This window comes from Charadrius vociferus, unplaced genomic scaffold (assembly GCF_000708025.1).
Source record: "Charadrius vociferus isolate BGI_N301 unplaced genomic scaffold, ASM70802v2 scaffold309, whole genome shotgun sequence".
Classification (NCBI taxonomy): Eukaryota; Metazoa; Chordata; class Aves; order Charadriiformes; family Charadriidae; genus Charadrius; species Charadrius vociferus.
Genome location: NW_009661370.1, coordinates 537,872 through 554,869, shown reverse-complemented (window position 1 = coordinate 554,869; position 16,998 = coordinate 537,872). Strand labels below are relative to the sequence as shown.

At 36.1% G+C, this 16,998-nt stretch overlaps 1 protein-coding gene across 1 annotated transcript in view; it reads right to left on the bottom strand.

The window, feature by feature from the left end:
- Nucleotides 1-16,998, bottom strand: part of RYR2 (ryanodine receptor 2 (cardiac)) — a 471,929-nt gene that overhangs the window by 1,622 nt on the left and 453,309 nt on the right. Inside the window, exons 98-104 of the mRNA XM_009893652.1 lie at nucleotides 10,691-10,751; nucleotides 8,987-9,133; nucleotides 7,044-7,178; nucleotides 4,591-4,747; nucleotides 3,614-3,678; nucleotides 2,229-2,329; nucleotides 650-701 (exon numbers count right to left, since the gene is read on the bottom strand). Of these exons, the coding sequence (XP_009891954.1) occupies nucleotides 650-701; nucleotides 2,229-2,329; nucleotides 3,614-3,678; nucleotides 4,591-4,747; nucleotides 7,044-7,178; nucleotides 8,987-9,133; nucleotides 10,691-10,751 (718 nt within the window). The remainder of the gene's footprint in view (nucleotides 1-649; nucleotides 702-2,228; nucleotides 2,330-3,613; nucleotides 3,679-4,590; nucleotides 4,748-7,043; nucleotides 7,179-8,986; nucleotides 9,134-10,690; nucleotides 10,752-16,998) is intronic.

Genomic DNA, 16,998 nt, shown 5'->3' with positions numbered 1-16,998 from the left:
AGGTTTTTTGTTTTCTGATCTGCAACATGGGAACATTTGCTTAGTCAGCTGCATGACCATCACTAGAAAAAAAAACAGTAGTCTGTAAATTTGATAGGTTTTTTTACTGACTTAAAGTATACTTCAAGGAAGTTGAAGGAAGCACCAGAAGTTTGAAAGAACAGCAAAGAAGAAATCTCCAGGGAAAACTGCTCTCACAGGTTTCATTTTAAATATATGCACAAGCTCTTTCATATGGTCTTGCCCAGGAATGTAGACATAGAATATTATATATAGATAATAATAAAGGGCAAAGACTATTAAAAAATCATCATCAGGGAGAAATGAAGAGGGTTGCTTTCACAGAATGCTTAAATGTTCTGTTTCTCATTATTTTTGTTTATAGTCTGTATTTACATTTTGTGGAAGGAAAAATTCGAGAATAACAAGTCAGATAAAATAGGAATAGAAAGTACTACAGAACTGATACTCAATCTAACATTAAGCAATCAAAGTCCTAAGAATTGTTTAGAAGAATGAGAATTAACTTACATACCATATAGGGAGCTATTCATTAGAATACTCTTAGTTTTGCCAAGCCTGAATGATTTTTATTTTAGAGTCAGTCTTATTTAATAACTGTTGACATTCATAGAGTTGTTCAACCTACCTGTCCTGTATGCTCTGTTTCATCTTTGTTAATAAGATACATCAGAAAAAACCTACAAGCAAAGAAACAGCTATTATGAATTCAATATTTGGAAACATTAGGCAACCCACAGAGGGATGGAAATTTTTCAGCATGTTGTTTACAGTGATAAAGCTGTTCATGGACTTACAACTTCCAGAGTTCTATTTATGATAATGTTCCCAGACACATTAAATATACTTTCCTGACACTGTTGACATTCACTCATTGTTCAATGAATAGTATGCTAAAAAGCAAGAGATTCAGTTTGACTTATAGTACATAACAACTCAGTTGATATGAAGATTTTCTAAGCTTTCTAATCTGAAAATTATAATAGACATTTTCTTGCCTATGAATACCAACTTGGAAGTAGACAGAGAATAGCCATCAGAACTTTTTTTCCTCCCTCTCCCCACAATGAACAAGAAATACTGAAGACGATTAAGAGATTTTGCTTATTGAAATTATAGATTGGAGATATTTTACTAGTGCATGTAGCTCAAGATCAACAAAAGCAGAAAAGAACTTGTAATTTTTTTAATACATTATACTCGAGGTTTTGAGATATCTGACAGACAATAGGTGATGATTTCAAAATTTCACTCATAAAAGACTTTCTCTCCAAAGACACATAAAAATATGAAATACGATCTTGCACAAAAATGTAAAACAACATTCCCTCAGGATGATGCACTTAGAGTAAGCATGCTATAGTATGTTATTTGTGTAGTACTTTGCAAGCAGGAACAAAATCCCACATCACAGTGCTTTTAATGTATCTTGTTTGCACAACCTGTTTTTCAGGTGGAAGTTCTTTATAGGGATGTTTGACTTTACCGTCTCATTATTTTGTGCACATACAGTGCTAGTTTATAGACACAAAGTCACAATCCATCCACTGCTTCATACTGACAGCACTAGGATAAAATACACTTTGGCACTGAATTTTCATGTGTATTTGACAGGAGAGGAACAGTATGATAATACAGTGATTGTGGACCTGGTAAATGGTTTTATTTCCAGATTTAAAAAGACTGAGTTTAACAGTCACTGATGCTCTGCTTGTGTTTTGCAAAGGTGGACCTGACGCCCTTGGTCTGATCCCTCCCCTCTCCAGCTCCTTGTTCCACTTCCTCTACCTCCCATTGTCCCGGGTTCTCTTAGTCAGGCTCAGCACCCCACTCTAAATATTTTGTCTAATGTAAGTTTTCTCTCTTTTGCCTTGCACATTCTCTCCATCAGTCTCCAGGCCAGGTCATACTGTTCCTCTGTACCTCACACAACACATTCAATTTTACAACACCTCCACAGCCACATAGTAAGTTCCCAGTTTCCATCTCCGAGCTCACACAAACTTGGTGTGTCACAACCAAGCTGGAAACGAGGTGATGAATTTTGTTCATTCCTTGCTCCCACTGCCACAGAATTATATATTCAGACAGCATGACAGCACATCAAAGCCAAACAGTACTGACTCTTATGCAAGAGAGCTAATCAGGTACTTGCAGAGGCTGCAAGGGTCACGAGTTAGCGAGGAGTTCATTTTTACCGTACTCACAAATAATTGGCCAAGTTGTGCTCCTGTAATGTGTGTGTTTCAAAGCCATGGGGCACTGTATCAAAGTAGTCATTTCCTATTCCACAGATAAAGCACTTCGTCTAAAAGAAAAAATACAGAGCTCTTCAACACCATATATAACCCTGCCACCCTTTGAGAAAAGGCCAATAAAAATGTAACCATTCTTGAAAACGGCAACACATCATGTATGATATGTGCTGAACAAAAAGGGTTTTCTTTTAATGACTGGGACTGGATACCTCAGCCAAAACACATGAATAGAAGTTTAACCGCCATCAGAATAGCTTCTTACTGTTTAAAAAAAACAACAAAAAAATCTTTGCCACCTGTAAGTGAACAGGTATCAGAAAAAAGAATGGCATACAATGGTCAAAGCTGATTTTTCCCTTTAACACTGTAAGTAGCACTCACTGTAACATATGGCAATATTTACCTCAATGCCTGCTGTGCTTCTCCAGCTGAAACCAAATATGCTGAAAGTTTAGATTACAAAACACAGTGGGTTTCCAACACTTTTCTGAGTTCTTAAAATCACACTTAAATGACAGAATAGAAAACCACCAAGTACAGGATATTTTCACACGTAGATTAACTAAAGAAAATTAAGTCCGAGATGAACTGTAACATGACAGCATTAACACCCCGTGTTAGAAACCTCTAGCCTAAAGATCCAAAAGACTTAAATAGCAACAGACATGTAATTCATTATAAAATACAACAATGTACAAAGATTTTTCTTGTTTACAAAAATGAAGACATGGGGACTAGTCTAAACTTTAACAAGTCGTAAGAAAATAAGCTGGTAGGCTTTTTGTCTGAATTTTTGTTAACTTATCATTGACAGCAAAAAACTGGCCACACTTGATTTGGAGGTATTAAAAAAATCCATACTGGGAATTGGAAAACAAACTCAAAATATGCTTAAAGCAGAATATCAGTTTAGACAACCTGGGTTTGTGTCCCATGCAAGGTAGCAGCTAGCACCTGTCAAAGCATAGCATACCTCTTTCACAGGAGGCAGCAAAGAGTGGTAAATGCTACCCAGAACCTAGACACTAGCAGAGTTTTCTCTTGATAAAAATGTCTATAAAGAATTTTATTGGGTACTAATAGAAGTACTTGTGTAATTTATTATATTTTAATAGATACAAAAAAGTAAAAAAACCCCTCAGTTATTTTTTCCATCTATTGAACTGAGATACGAGAGTAGAATCTCAGCCAGGACATTGTATTATATTGGACCATGTACAAAACTTGATTTTCTTCTTAGTTTAAAAAACTATCCACTAGCTAGATCACATTTTGATTGAAAATACTCATGAAACCTGAAAATAGGGTATGGTTCAGCAATTGGATGTCCTTACCTCCATGTCTTCCTTAACTTGCTCTTGCTGATCTCTTAACTCACCAAAAGCATCAATAATTAAACCTAGGGTTTGAGTTAAAATGAAAGTTAATGTTCAAGAACAGAACTGTGACAAAGAATATTTGGAAATCCAGGGATAATGAATGGCAACGAATATTAAATGAGAATCTTGTGCAGAAATAATAGAAGACAATATACATTCCAAAGACCACAAAAACAATGGAATATGTGAAGAAAAATGAGCAAGTCAAAGAGGTACTGGCTGGCAGTACCATTTGGAATCATAAAATGGGACAAACAGACTTCTGTTTTATTCACAGTGCTCTAATCTTGAATCAGTACATGAAGACGCATGTGGTTTTACAGTGATGGAGGTTTTATTACAGAAAGAATACTACTGTACGTTTAAGAGAGTTCAGGGATTTATTACATGGCAGACACAGAGAAGCCCAGAGCTCTCTGCATCCTCATTATGGTTGGTTGTCATGTAGTACAAGGTCCCACTGTCAGAGCTCTACAGAAGTAAGGGGTCATTTCAGGGAGATACAGAATGAAGAAAAAACACCACAGGCTCTATGGCTCAGATTATAAATTCTTTATGATTCTCCTTTTGTTTACACCAATACAAACAAGGACTAACTCCACAGTCATTACTGACACTACTGTGCTGTAAAACTGATGAGTACCAGATGAGAAGAAGGGCAATGAGAAGATAAAAACTGTAGTGACACCCGTATTCTCACAGCAAAGAGCTTTTTTGTTTCCACTGATCCAGTTAGAGCCTGTTAATTTTACAGAGACTAGGAAGAACAGCATATGGATAAAAGCCAGCTGGGTGAGATTTACTGTATAAATCTGTGCTTCATTATCTGCCCTTGTGTCCTGGTTGAATCTTATGTGTATGATTACTGTAGCTCTAAGATCTTTGTGCTGCTAAATAATGCTTTCAATCTCACCATGGCTTACAAAACATACCTTGAATGATTGCAAGCAGGATGACAATTACAAAGAAGAAGAAAGTGATGTCAAAGATAATCCGATAGATTTCATATTCATCTCCTGCTGGATCCTCTATTTCATCACCAATGCCTCCACCTGCACGTACTCCAACGTACATGTGAAACATGTAGCACTGAAAACACAAAACCAAGGGATACAAAGTTTGTCCGCAGCTAAAAGTGAAAATACCCATTGTTGCGAATTCAGTAATTGGCAGAACTGGTCTACGGTCGAGCAACTATACTATGTCAAGTTATCTTTTCCTCCCCTTTGAGGTTATGTATACTTCTGAGGGAGGTGAAATACTGCTGTGCAGCTGAAGCTGCATTATTTCATGTTCTGCCATTATATAGCAGTTCAAAAAGACAAAAGGTTCAACTACCTGAAGCCCAGCACATCCCGTGATTCACATACAATCATTTCAGTAACATGCAAATAGGAAATTCCGTTACCACCACAGCCATCTCTTTTTTCATTTTTCTAACTCAAAAGTGAATGACTCTCCCCATCTTTGGTGTTTCAAAGGAAAATTTAAGAAACAAACCAAACAGAAAACCTTTGAGAATGTCTGTGCAGAGAACCGGGTAATGATGGAAAAAGTCTGAGACTAATACTATGAAACTATGATCTGAAAAGTGGTACAATAGGTGTCTCAGTATAGTTATGTGGGGTGCTGACAATGCAAAATTTCCAGTTTATCATGCTATAATTTAATAGAAAATGATGATATCACTCTCAGAGGTCTGAAGCACGGCATTGGTTCTTTTTGTTTAAGTAGCTTCGCAACCTACAGTTCCAGGGTTCCCACTCCCTATCAAAAAGTAATGATGACAATAACAATAACTAGCTCCTAAAACCTAACCACACTGAAAATCCATTCTTTTATTTCTATGCCACACTTACCCCCCAAATCCCTTATGTAAGAAATTGGTATAGTAACATACAATGTCGAGTGACCAATGGCTGAAAAATGTAACAATTTTTAATCAATCATTAAACTTTTCAAAGTCAATCGTTGACTTATGAGTGAATGCAGTGTTAGTTATCTAAAAAGTTTTAAAAGTTATTTTTCTATTTCTAAAAATAAAAACAAATTCCCTATACTTTTATTTTTCTTTTCTTTTTTTTTTTTTAACATCGCATTGTGAGTCTTATTGCTTTTACAAAAGACAACCCTGATTTTATAGCATATCACATGTTATTCTAACTCATTCCTGTACAGTATTACAGCCTTTTTGTAAGTGTATTTTCAGAGAACTACGGAGCAGGTCAGGTCAGAGGGGACTTTGAAAGGTCTCTGGTCCAAATCCTGCTCCAAGCAGGATCCACTATAAGCTCAGACAAAGCTGCTCTGGGCTTTATCCAGTCAGGTCGTTACAACCTCTCTGAGCAACCTGATCCACTGCTTGGCTCTCCTCAGTTAGAACACCTTTTTCCATGTTACGTTCATGGTCTCCTGCCGTGCACAGCTGTAAAGAGCCTGGATTTGACTCCCCAGTGTTCTCTCTGCAAGCATTGGGGAGCTGCTGTTACACTCCCCCCATCCCGAAGCTTTCTCTTCTCCTGGCCAAACAAGCCCAATTCCCTCAGCCTCTCCTCCATGGGCAAGTGCTCCAGCAACTGACAATTTAGCGGCCCTCCACTGATTTATGCTCTGGTTTATCAATGTCTTTCTTGTACTGAGTGTCCCAAACTGGACAAAAATATAGACATTCTAGTCTGCTTCCACAGTTTATCAAATTATTTGGCTTTTAAATGGTGTCAGTTCCCTGGAAGTGATTCATATTGCATAACATACTAAAATATATGTAACTTTTATGTAGATGATTGCTTTTAGAAGAATATTAACGGCAACACATCTTAGAAATTCTTCGTGATTTAAGCTCTAATATCATCCACAACTGCAAAGCCTGGCACTGTCTCAGTAAGTACAAAATAATTTTCAGTGGTTCTGAGCACAGGAGAGATTTCAGTAATGGAATTGCCAATTGAAGATAACCATGGCAATTCATGCTAAGGGAAACCGATGGATTTCCAAGCTTAAAGAAGCATTTCAGTACCTAAATTACTGATGAAATTCCTTGCCTATAACTGACTCTCCTCCTGAATGGCCTGCAGAAACTCAAGACTCAGAAGTACTGCTCTCTAACTGACTCAGCTTACCTTCACAGCTTGTATTTGTTTTTCATTGTTTGAGAAACTATAGCAAGAAATACTATCACATTTCTTCTATTCATTTATAGATATGTTTGTTTAACATACACAGCGTATATACAGTTGTTAGGGATGTTCATTATATTTGTTCCTTTGCCTTTAATTATAGTCTTTCCTGTTGCTGGCTAATGATATGACTACATGAATAGGAATTACAAGATCAGGACAAAAACGTAGCGGTTAATAGAAAATCTAGAAAGCAAAATAAGACTTACTGTTAGCATATCATCACATTTCATGTCTGGCATATCACCATCTTCACTCTTGTTGTAGAACTTGCGGAAAAAATTGAATGCCACTACCGTGTACAAGTATACTACTACTGCCAGTAATCCCACTGTTAGGACAAGCTGGAAGACAGAAATATAGAATGGATATAATACCATCATGGAATTATGCTATACAATTTTCTTTGCAAAAAGAGAATGAAAGTAATGATAATCTAGATGTACCAGCAGAAGGAAAACTTTCTTTACTTTGTCTCTGCATATCTTCTTAATATTTGCTAACGTATCTGCATATTTTCATGCAAATATTGTGCATTTCACCTGCTTTATTTTGAAGGAAAACTAGGCTTCAGAAACACAATTACAAAAACAAACCTTGCAAAATCTAGTGGATACATAAACAATCAAATAATCCATTAGAATCATATGAAAATCACACAGTCAGACAAAAATATCTGAAAGTGTAATACCTAATAGTAATAGTACTACTACTCAATATCACCTATTATATAATTGCAATATGGTGTTTCTACTAATTTAATCCTGAAATATTTTTGTTCACATGTCTGAAATCACATCTAAAACAAACTGTTTCTAATATTTAAATGTCTACCTCAGAGAAGCAGCAACAAATACCCCACTGCTCAACTGCATAATTAAAATTTTGGCTTGAGCTTTATGGAAAGCATCTGAAAGTGAACTGCAATATCCCGCAAATTTATATTTCAATTGCATAGTTGCCAGACCTAAAAAGTTCCCCCTTACTTCATAGATAATTTGCTAAAACTGCAGGACTGTTTTTAAAAGGTAGAATACTTCACTTTTTTTCAGGTGCAGACTGACTTTTTTTTCTCTTTTTTGTTCAAGAAATCAGATTTAAGAATTTAAGAAATTCTGTTCTTTTAAGGGCAAAAGATGCAGTATGTTGATTTTTTGCAACTTTTCAAGACACAATTTTTGTTACATGAATTAAACGTAAGTTTGCCACATAAATTAAAACAAGTAGCAGTTTGTCATGTTCATACTTAAGATTCTATATGTCATGTGCTGCATTAGCTATTTTGGAATATAAACTGTATCCATTTAAATGTGTATTACATTGTAAAAAATGTTGACAAGAACAGTGCATTTGAAGACAGAATTAAATTTGCAAAAAAAAAAGCATCTCAATGCCTTTGCCTTTATAAAAAATCATTACTAATGATTTTATGTTTCTCTAGTATCAAACTTGCTTAAAACAAAAGAGAATAAAACCAAAAGCCCCTGAAAAATAACTTGCTACTGATAAGTTTCAAAATGGCAGTTGCCACCAGACTTCTAAAGCACCTACACTGTGTAGAGTGAGAACTGAAGTTCCATCTTACTACAACAGCACATAAACATACACAACAGAGAAGATCTTTTATGTTTCCATTCCCAGCCCACTTAAATAAGAATTGTATCAGCTGCCTTGTTGGAAAGTCTTATAAGCAGTCCAAGGATGGCTTTTTTTTTTTTTTTCTCATTAAAAACTGTTCAAAAGATCCTTCTAACTAGGAAGGCTATCAGACTTGAGGAACACTAAGTCTCAGGTTACATGAAATGCCACTCCTACAACAGATGTCAGTAGATGAAAAGCCTTAGTTTTCTTTACTTAAATCAGAAACACAATTTCTGATTTTATAATCTCTTTAATGAAAGATTTTTTATTATCAAAGAGTTTCTCAGACAGTCCTCTAACAGAAAGAGTAACTGGGTCTCTACTGGACTTTTCTTTAGATGAACTTTATAACACAGTTGCTCATAACAGCTAGAGACTGCCATACATCCTGTTCCTGTTTCGCTATGGTTGTAAATCCCATCGGCTAGTTTTCCCACTGACCCAAGTTCTAAATGTCATGACGACAGAGTAATTCTGTTGTCAACAGAAAGAAAAGAGATGAAGTTGATACCTGTTTACCATTGTGGGTCACTGATGACAGGATAGTTCGTAATGTCTTGAATCCCATTGCAATGTCAAGAAGATGAGCAGCAAAGAAAAAATTGTTGTAATGGCCAAGGACTGACATGGTCATGTACCAAGCTAGGTAAAGGAAAGACTAAGAAAAAAAACAAATACATCACAAAATAAAACTCATAGCAATTATCTTTAACTTAATCTACAACACTAAGGAAAGCTAAAAATTGCTTGAATGTGCTTTTCTTTAAATAGAAAACAATGACTTTTTTTTTTTTTTTTTACACAGATTTTGCTAGAGATCTTTGAGAATTTTCCTTTGTGCAAAAATATTAAATCAGCAAATACAGGGTTCACAAGAAATGGTCAAAATGGACATATTCTAAATTGTAATTTGTAAAAACTAATTTTGAAATTGCTAAAACCTTATTTGTTAATGTTTCTAATGTAAAAATGTTTTCTGAATTATTAATTTCTAAATAATTACATTAAAATATTAAAGCCCTAAGGTGGTTAATGACAAATAAGAGGACTCTGCAAGCTACAAAAGGAATTTTATAATTAATCCAAACTACTAAAACTACTTAAGCATACATATTATTTAAGTAGCTTACTAACTATTACTACAAATGTCATCTTTTCCTCTATTATTTAATTTTTATTGGAGTTAAAGACAAGTACATATTTATAAGAGAGATTACAGTCCCTCCTTTAGAAAAAAACAACAACTAATCCATTAGTAAAAAAACAACAGGTATTCCATGCCATGTGAGCCATGCCCATGTTTTAAGGGGGAAGCTAGCCAGGGGAGGGGGCAGGAAGTCACGGCTGGGAGCGGGCTGCGGCCATCCGGGTCTGGTCGGAGAGCAGCGGCACTGTAATCGCGTTCGTATATTCTTTTACCAGTGTTATTGTTTTCTCTTCCTTTTGCTGTTCTGTTAAACTGCCTTTATCTCAACCCATGAGTTTTTGCCTTTTTCTTCCATTTTTTCCCAGGGCTGTGGGAGTTGAACGACCGGCCACATGGTTCTTTGTTCCGGGCTGAGGCCAAACCACGACACAGACCTAGTTCCAAAATCGTGTGTTCCCCAACCATTTTTTCCACCAATAAAATAAGTTGTTAGGCAGTCAGAATCATAAGACTCTTAATAATCATATGATGAGTGACTTCTTAAACTGCAAGGTGTTTTAACAGTCGTCTTTATCATTTCTTTGTTTTTAAAGATTCATTTTTTCAAATTATTAAAATCATCAGCCTCATTCTGTGTCACATCGTACTTTCAGTAGTTTCAGTAATACAAATTTTAGTAATTCCACATACATTAACTATACCGATCTGACTGAGCTCCAGGAATATTCAAGTGTTCATAAAGTTTACGAACAATATGAAAAATGGAATTTAGAATTTATATAGTCAGTTTTCTAATTTTACAGCACAGTGCTTGCTTATTGCTGCCGAATAAAACATATCAGAAAGGGGGTGGGAATGACTGAGGATCTATAGACTAATACCTATGTAACTGGGAAAATATTTTGGTAATCTTTTTTTAAGCTTCCAATATTTTCATCATCTATGTAGTAAATTAAATGTAATCCAGAGTATTTCATACCCCCCTCTGAAGTACTTTAGGTTAACAAATGTATATGGTTCTTTAAAAGGTGAATATATATGCGCGTATGTACATACTGATCAACTCACATTATCAGTGAAAACAACTCCTAATTTCCACATCTGATACTTAACATCAATGGAATTTAGCCTGTAAAAATAAATAAATAAATTGCACCTTATATCAAAACACAACAGGAAAATATGCAACACAATGTGCAGGAAGTGTATTGTGACATAAACACAGGACACAACAGCTGATCTCTTTCTCCAAAAGCTGAAATACATCAGAACCTTGTTCTAATTCACATTTTTACCCTGGAATGGATCTGTCCAAAAAAAAAAAAAAAAAAAAAAAATTGGGATTCATCAGACCTAAATGCTGATTGATGTCTACAATATAATCATCTACATGCAAGTGAAATTAACTGTTTTATAACCCATGGAGTAAAACAGAATTAGTTTTTTTTTTTTTTAAATGTGACAAATCTAAGCCTAAAGTAGCTGTCAAAAACGTAAGAGAATTTGCAGCCTATAATGCCAGTTCTTTACCATTAGTTATGATAGCATACCTTGGATGATACAATTAGATGACATTAAAGACAGATAAAGTGAGGTGAAATGAATCTCAGAGCTTGTGTCCTTTGCTTTTCCCAGTGATATCAGGAATAAACATGAATGAAAGAAAGAAAAGCTTTTGCAGAAAAGGAGCTGGAGTTCTTGGTGGACTGCAAGTTGAGCATAAGCCAGCAATGCACCCTTACTGCAAAGAAGGCTCATGGTACCCTAAGGGGTCCCTGAGGAGGAGCGTTGCCAGCAGGTTGAGGGAGGTGATCCTTGCCCTCTAATTCAACACTGGTAAGGCCACACCTGGAGTGCTCGGTCTAGGTCTGGGCTCCTAGTTTCTTCCACCATTTTTGTTGCCCAATTAGCCAGTTAGCCTCTTCTACTGCTCTCTTCTCTTCAAAAAACTTGTACGTTGTACAGACTGATATTGTCAACTATTCTCTCCAACTTTTTCCCTTATATTTCTTTAATTAATACCTTTAGGTATTAATTCTCCCGTTACTCTATCAACACATAAATTTCTCAATTTAAGGCTACATTTTTTTGCGCTAGAATTAAAGCCATTAATTTGTTTGGAGCATTTTTTTTCCTCTATAGAGAAGTGATACAACTAACTTACCAAACAAGATGCATACCCCTTTTGCTTGTAACTGTGTCTTGTCCTCCCTATTTTGACTTTTTCATTTCGGAAAGGTTTGGATCATCTGTATTATATTGACACAAAAAAATTCTAAACCTGGATCACAATTCAGGAACAAGTATAAATAACAGCATGAAAAATGTCATCTGTCCTACTCTTAACCTTAAAACGTGAGTGAATTCAGTGTTCCTGAAAGAGAAGAGCTGCTGACAATGACTAAACAAGTAGAAATAACGCTGGCAGATCTCATACACCTGCCATATATGAAAGCACGTCATACTTCTGTGCCACATGTTTATATGGAACTACCTGAGGCCTTAGATGGAATACCGAGAGTTAAACCCTGGTCTATCAAGGCCTGATTTCCAAAATTCTTACCTGGATAGCCAGGGCCACTAACCATACAAAAGTAATAGTTTTATTTGAATATTACACCCCCAAGGAATACTTTGCCATGAACCAAAGTCCGATTTGTATTATATGCAACAGTATTTACTCTTTAACACAACCAAAAATTAACACCATTTTTACGCATAAAACTAAAAGGCAAAAGACTCAATTGAACCTCCTGTGTAATAGTATAAACACTCCAAAGATATAAGTGGAGCTACTATAATTGAAAAACAGCATTAAATCAAACTTAGATCAAGACCTCTACTCCAAATAGTCTACAACCTATTTTAATTAAGAATTAATTTTTCCTTCTGAACTGTATTAGTCTACTTGAACAAAAAGGGGAAAGCAGGAGAAATGTAGAATTTTTCTGATTTATGAAAGATTTGACCCTTGCTCTCAAATTTACACAAGGCAGATTTTTCATACATACATTTTACTTCTATGCAGAAAACGTTTAGATGATGCAGTAACTCATTTAGGGTCAACTTTTTTACCCTTTATTCACAGTAAATTATACTTTTCTGCCTTCACTGAACTTCTGCAGGACTATACATTTAGCTCAGAGCAGGTAAAAGAGCAGTTATATTAATAATGCTCTGTAAAGACAAAAATAACATAAGCTCAGGGACTAATTGCGAATTCTACAGTCTATTATCTAGTTAAACAAGATTCAACAGACTTTAATTTTCTTTTTTACCATTCCTTTTTTTTTTTTTTTTTTTCCCAGGCCCCATTCCTGGAGGTGTTCAAGGCCAGGCTGGACGTGGCCTTGGGCAACCTGGTTTAGTGGGAAGTGTCCCTGCCCATGGCAGGGGGTTTGGAACTCGATGGTCCCTTCCAACCTATTCTATGATTTTTACCTATTGAAAGGCAACAAATCACTAGGTTACCAAATCTAAAACCTCTCATAAGGTGGCACGAGACTTTTTTACAGAATGAGAGTTGATCACAGTTTACTAGGCATTGATGACATGGTCAGCAACTGGTTTCTCTTCATTATTCCCTTCATGGTAGACAGCAACTCTGTAGAAACTAAAGCCTAAGGTTTTACCTGAGTTTCTTCCATGGTAACTGAGGCCATAGTCACTCGGTGACATTTACTGTCTGATAAGGATTGCAGGGATATTTATATAGCAAAAAACCTACATACACTAGAGAGAAAAGCTGCAAGTTTTTTTTCTAACAGGATTTCAAGTTTACAAGGATGGAAGGATACACCCATAACAAATTCACATTCATTATTTTGAAAGAAATTATTAAAATCATGCTTGCCTCATGGGTCCCCAAACTGTCCTATGCTCCAGATACCACAGGATACACAAAGATAAATCTAGCACTTCATCAAAGATAGGAATGCTTCCTAAACCATCAAATGGCTTCAAAAGTCTAGCACAGCTAAAGGCTGCTGATACCATTTGTGTCAACCACAAGTTATAAGAAAATTTTCTAGCATCAAATTTGAGTTATTAAAGAAATCAAAATTTATAGAAAACTCCATCCTAGAGGGAAAAAAAAAAAAAAAAAGGTAAAAATGTTAAGAACAGTTTCTTATTCAAATATTGTTCAATAATGTATTCAGGTGGTAAAATCAACGAAAACCTCTTGAAATTTATTTCTGAAAATATTACTGTAACAAGCTAATTTCTTACTTTATTCTGACTCAATACCACTCATTTCTAGTGTCATGCATATTCTTGTGCCTACATTCCACCTGTGCATAACTATATTTGTCTTACGTATGAAACACCGTGGACAGGACTGCTTAGGGACAGGCAGGACACTCACTCATGAAACAGCAAAAAAAAACCCAGCACCAGAGGAGCTCACCTCTAGTTCATTTAATTTAATCATATTTTACAAACAGCAATAGCTGTAGAGATCCTAAAAATAATGTGAATATTGACCTATATGGAAAAAGGAACTGTTCATTTTTCCGTATCTTAATTTTTTTAAGTAAGTCTGATACAGATAGCAAAGCAATAATAACACGCATAAAGCTGTATTCTCCTGTTTATTTCTGCGCACTACCGTGATCAAGAAGAATATCAGGTCATATAAAAATCAAGCTCTATAGCTGTGAATCAAAAAGTAACAGTATGGTTTCAAGTTTCCCTTGGAATATGATTAGTTAGTATTATATTGGATGTATTTCCTAGTCTGAATGAATTTTTACTTGACTTCTTTCTGCACCATTGATCAGGTCATCATACACTGTAGTTGTAGTAGTTGAGTTTAGTGATGGTCTGGACAGTGTGAGAATGCACAATGTCAATAAATGATAGGGAACTTGTGAGAAATTGCCTGTATTACATTTGGCTGCAACCTGCACTACTATTTTGCTACCTTCAACGACACCCAGACTTTGTCCAGCATCTTTCTTAAGGCCTACTGCATTCAGCTGTTTGAAGGACGACATAGTAGGTTTTCAAAAGCTATTCTTCCTTCTGTTTAAAAAAAAATAATCCTCAGGCAATCAAATAATACTAATGTTAGCTGGAATCAGGCAATTCTGAACTTTTCATCCTGAATCATTTTAATGTTTGTACATCAGAGCTGTTCAGAGCAGCTATAAGGCATTGCCAGATGGGGAACAACTATCATTACTTTAAGTTCAAACTGAAAAATAGCCTTGCAGCAGCCTGTAACCTTTTTCCAAAATGACAGACAAACTAAAACTGGGAAGAGTCAGTTTTAATTAGTTAGCTCTTCACATTACCTTTCTTAGCAGACACTGAAATTTTCTGTTAAAGGTTCTTTCAGGTTATTTCAGGAGGCTAATCTAACAGAGAAAACAGTTCAGAAAGATGACCCATCTTTCTATAAGGAAAATCATTAATGAAAATACCATCATTCTTACCAGTTAATGAGTTTCAATGTAGGTGTTTAGGAAGATCCTCTGTTAATGTTACTGTTTGTACAATAGAAGGCATCCCATCAGATTAGAAACATTCATTATTTATGAATTGGTCAACTGGGTAGGAAATATTATCATTTTTGTTGCACTGTGCTGAAATAGTGCTCCTTTTGTTCTAGGCACTGAACATCAGCAGGTGATATGTTATAGAGAAGGGTGCCATTTGACTATTACCCAAAAAAAAAAGCATTGAACTGAAACAAAACAAAACAATGAGTCTTTAAGTGTCTTTAAGTTATGTCTGCCTTGCAGATACAGCACATAGGATAGATTATTAAAGTATCCTACACAAAGCCTCTGCAAGGACCCACTAGGCTTAAGATTCCCAAGTAAATAATAAAAGGAGGAAGTATCTTACGTTAGCATCTGTAAGTGGAAAGGTTTGATGTTGATTCCTCTCAGTGGAACAGGCTGGGAATTTGGACGTTATACTTGAATGGTAACTACACCTGCCTCTCAAGCATGAAGCCTGAAGCCACTACCCACTTGCAGATATACATTTTTATTTGCACAAATAGGCACATCCACAGGTTTGTAAATCCTGTGGTGACATCATACCAGGTATAAATCTTGGGACTTCAGGTGTAGAAACTACCTCAAATAAAAGGCTGTCACCTGAGGGAAAAGCCTACTAGTTTATCAGAGACAATACTGTTCTCCAAGTTACTACATTACTAACAAGGGGGCTACCTGATCCAGAAGCTTTTGAAAACCTAGGTTATTGCTTCTTGTGCTAAGGAAGAATAAGACCTTTTACCCCCTTTCACACTCTGAGGCCAACTGCACTCATTCTGTGCATACTTCACATTTATGATATGGTTTATCTTCTCATCAAACTATGGAAACCTCACATCTTCCAGGAGAAAATTATTTACATTTTTCTCTTCTTGAAAGGGGAAGAATTCTTCTACCATGTTAGCATCCAACAGAAGCCCTGCTTATTTTCCCCCAAACTCGCCTTATGTCACTGATTGCTGCAGATGCCTGAGCTTCAGTTGCCTCTTCTGACTGGACTAATGACCGCAGAACCAAGAACAGCAGTTAGGAAGGTAAGGGGACTGAGAGGTAATCCTCACTATAACATCTCTGATAAATAACTTTCATCTTTGTGTCTTTCATATTATTCTCTCAAATATACTTCATTCATACTACAGATAGTTTAACACCATCCACCCCAGAAGGGAAACTGTCTCAATCCCAGTGTTCAAATTTTAACTGTCTTTACTGACCAATCTACTGTAATGCTCCAACTGCATCATCCTCCTTAAAATTTAACAGTACACTGATGATTTTTTTATGCAGTATGGGATGGGCAATAGGGGATGGGCAGGAGGTTCTGAAGGACCATTGTCACTTGCAAGTAGACTCCCTTGCAGAAAGACAAATGGAAGAAAATCCAGATGGAAGATTATTTGCGCACAGGAAAGGGGAAGAAACAGCAGGAGCTGGGGATCAAGGAGACAGAAGAAAAACCTGGTTCGTTTGTATTGGGAATGGAAATGGTTCATGCTACATTTTCCTTCTGTGTTGAGAGAGGCATAGGTATCTGGTCTGGCCTGAGTCTGGGCCACCTCTTGCTGGCACATGCAGAAGCAGAGGCGCTACAGCTGGGATCCGCACCAGGGCATACCATTCTCCCCCCCCCAAAGTGGTACAGTAAGGGTTTAACTCCAGTGCTTTTCCCAACTCTCTCTTCATTGCACTGTAAATATATTTAAAATGTTTAATCTGGAATAGGCCTAAGTTTTATTAGCTTCATTAGTATTCTTTTTTGAAACTGGTAAAAAGTGGACACATGCATCTTCCTGAAGCACATGAATTTCATGTGAACAGTTCTGTAAATTTCTGTCATAGTTGTTTATTTTCCCCCACCATATTCAT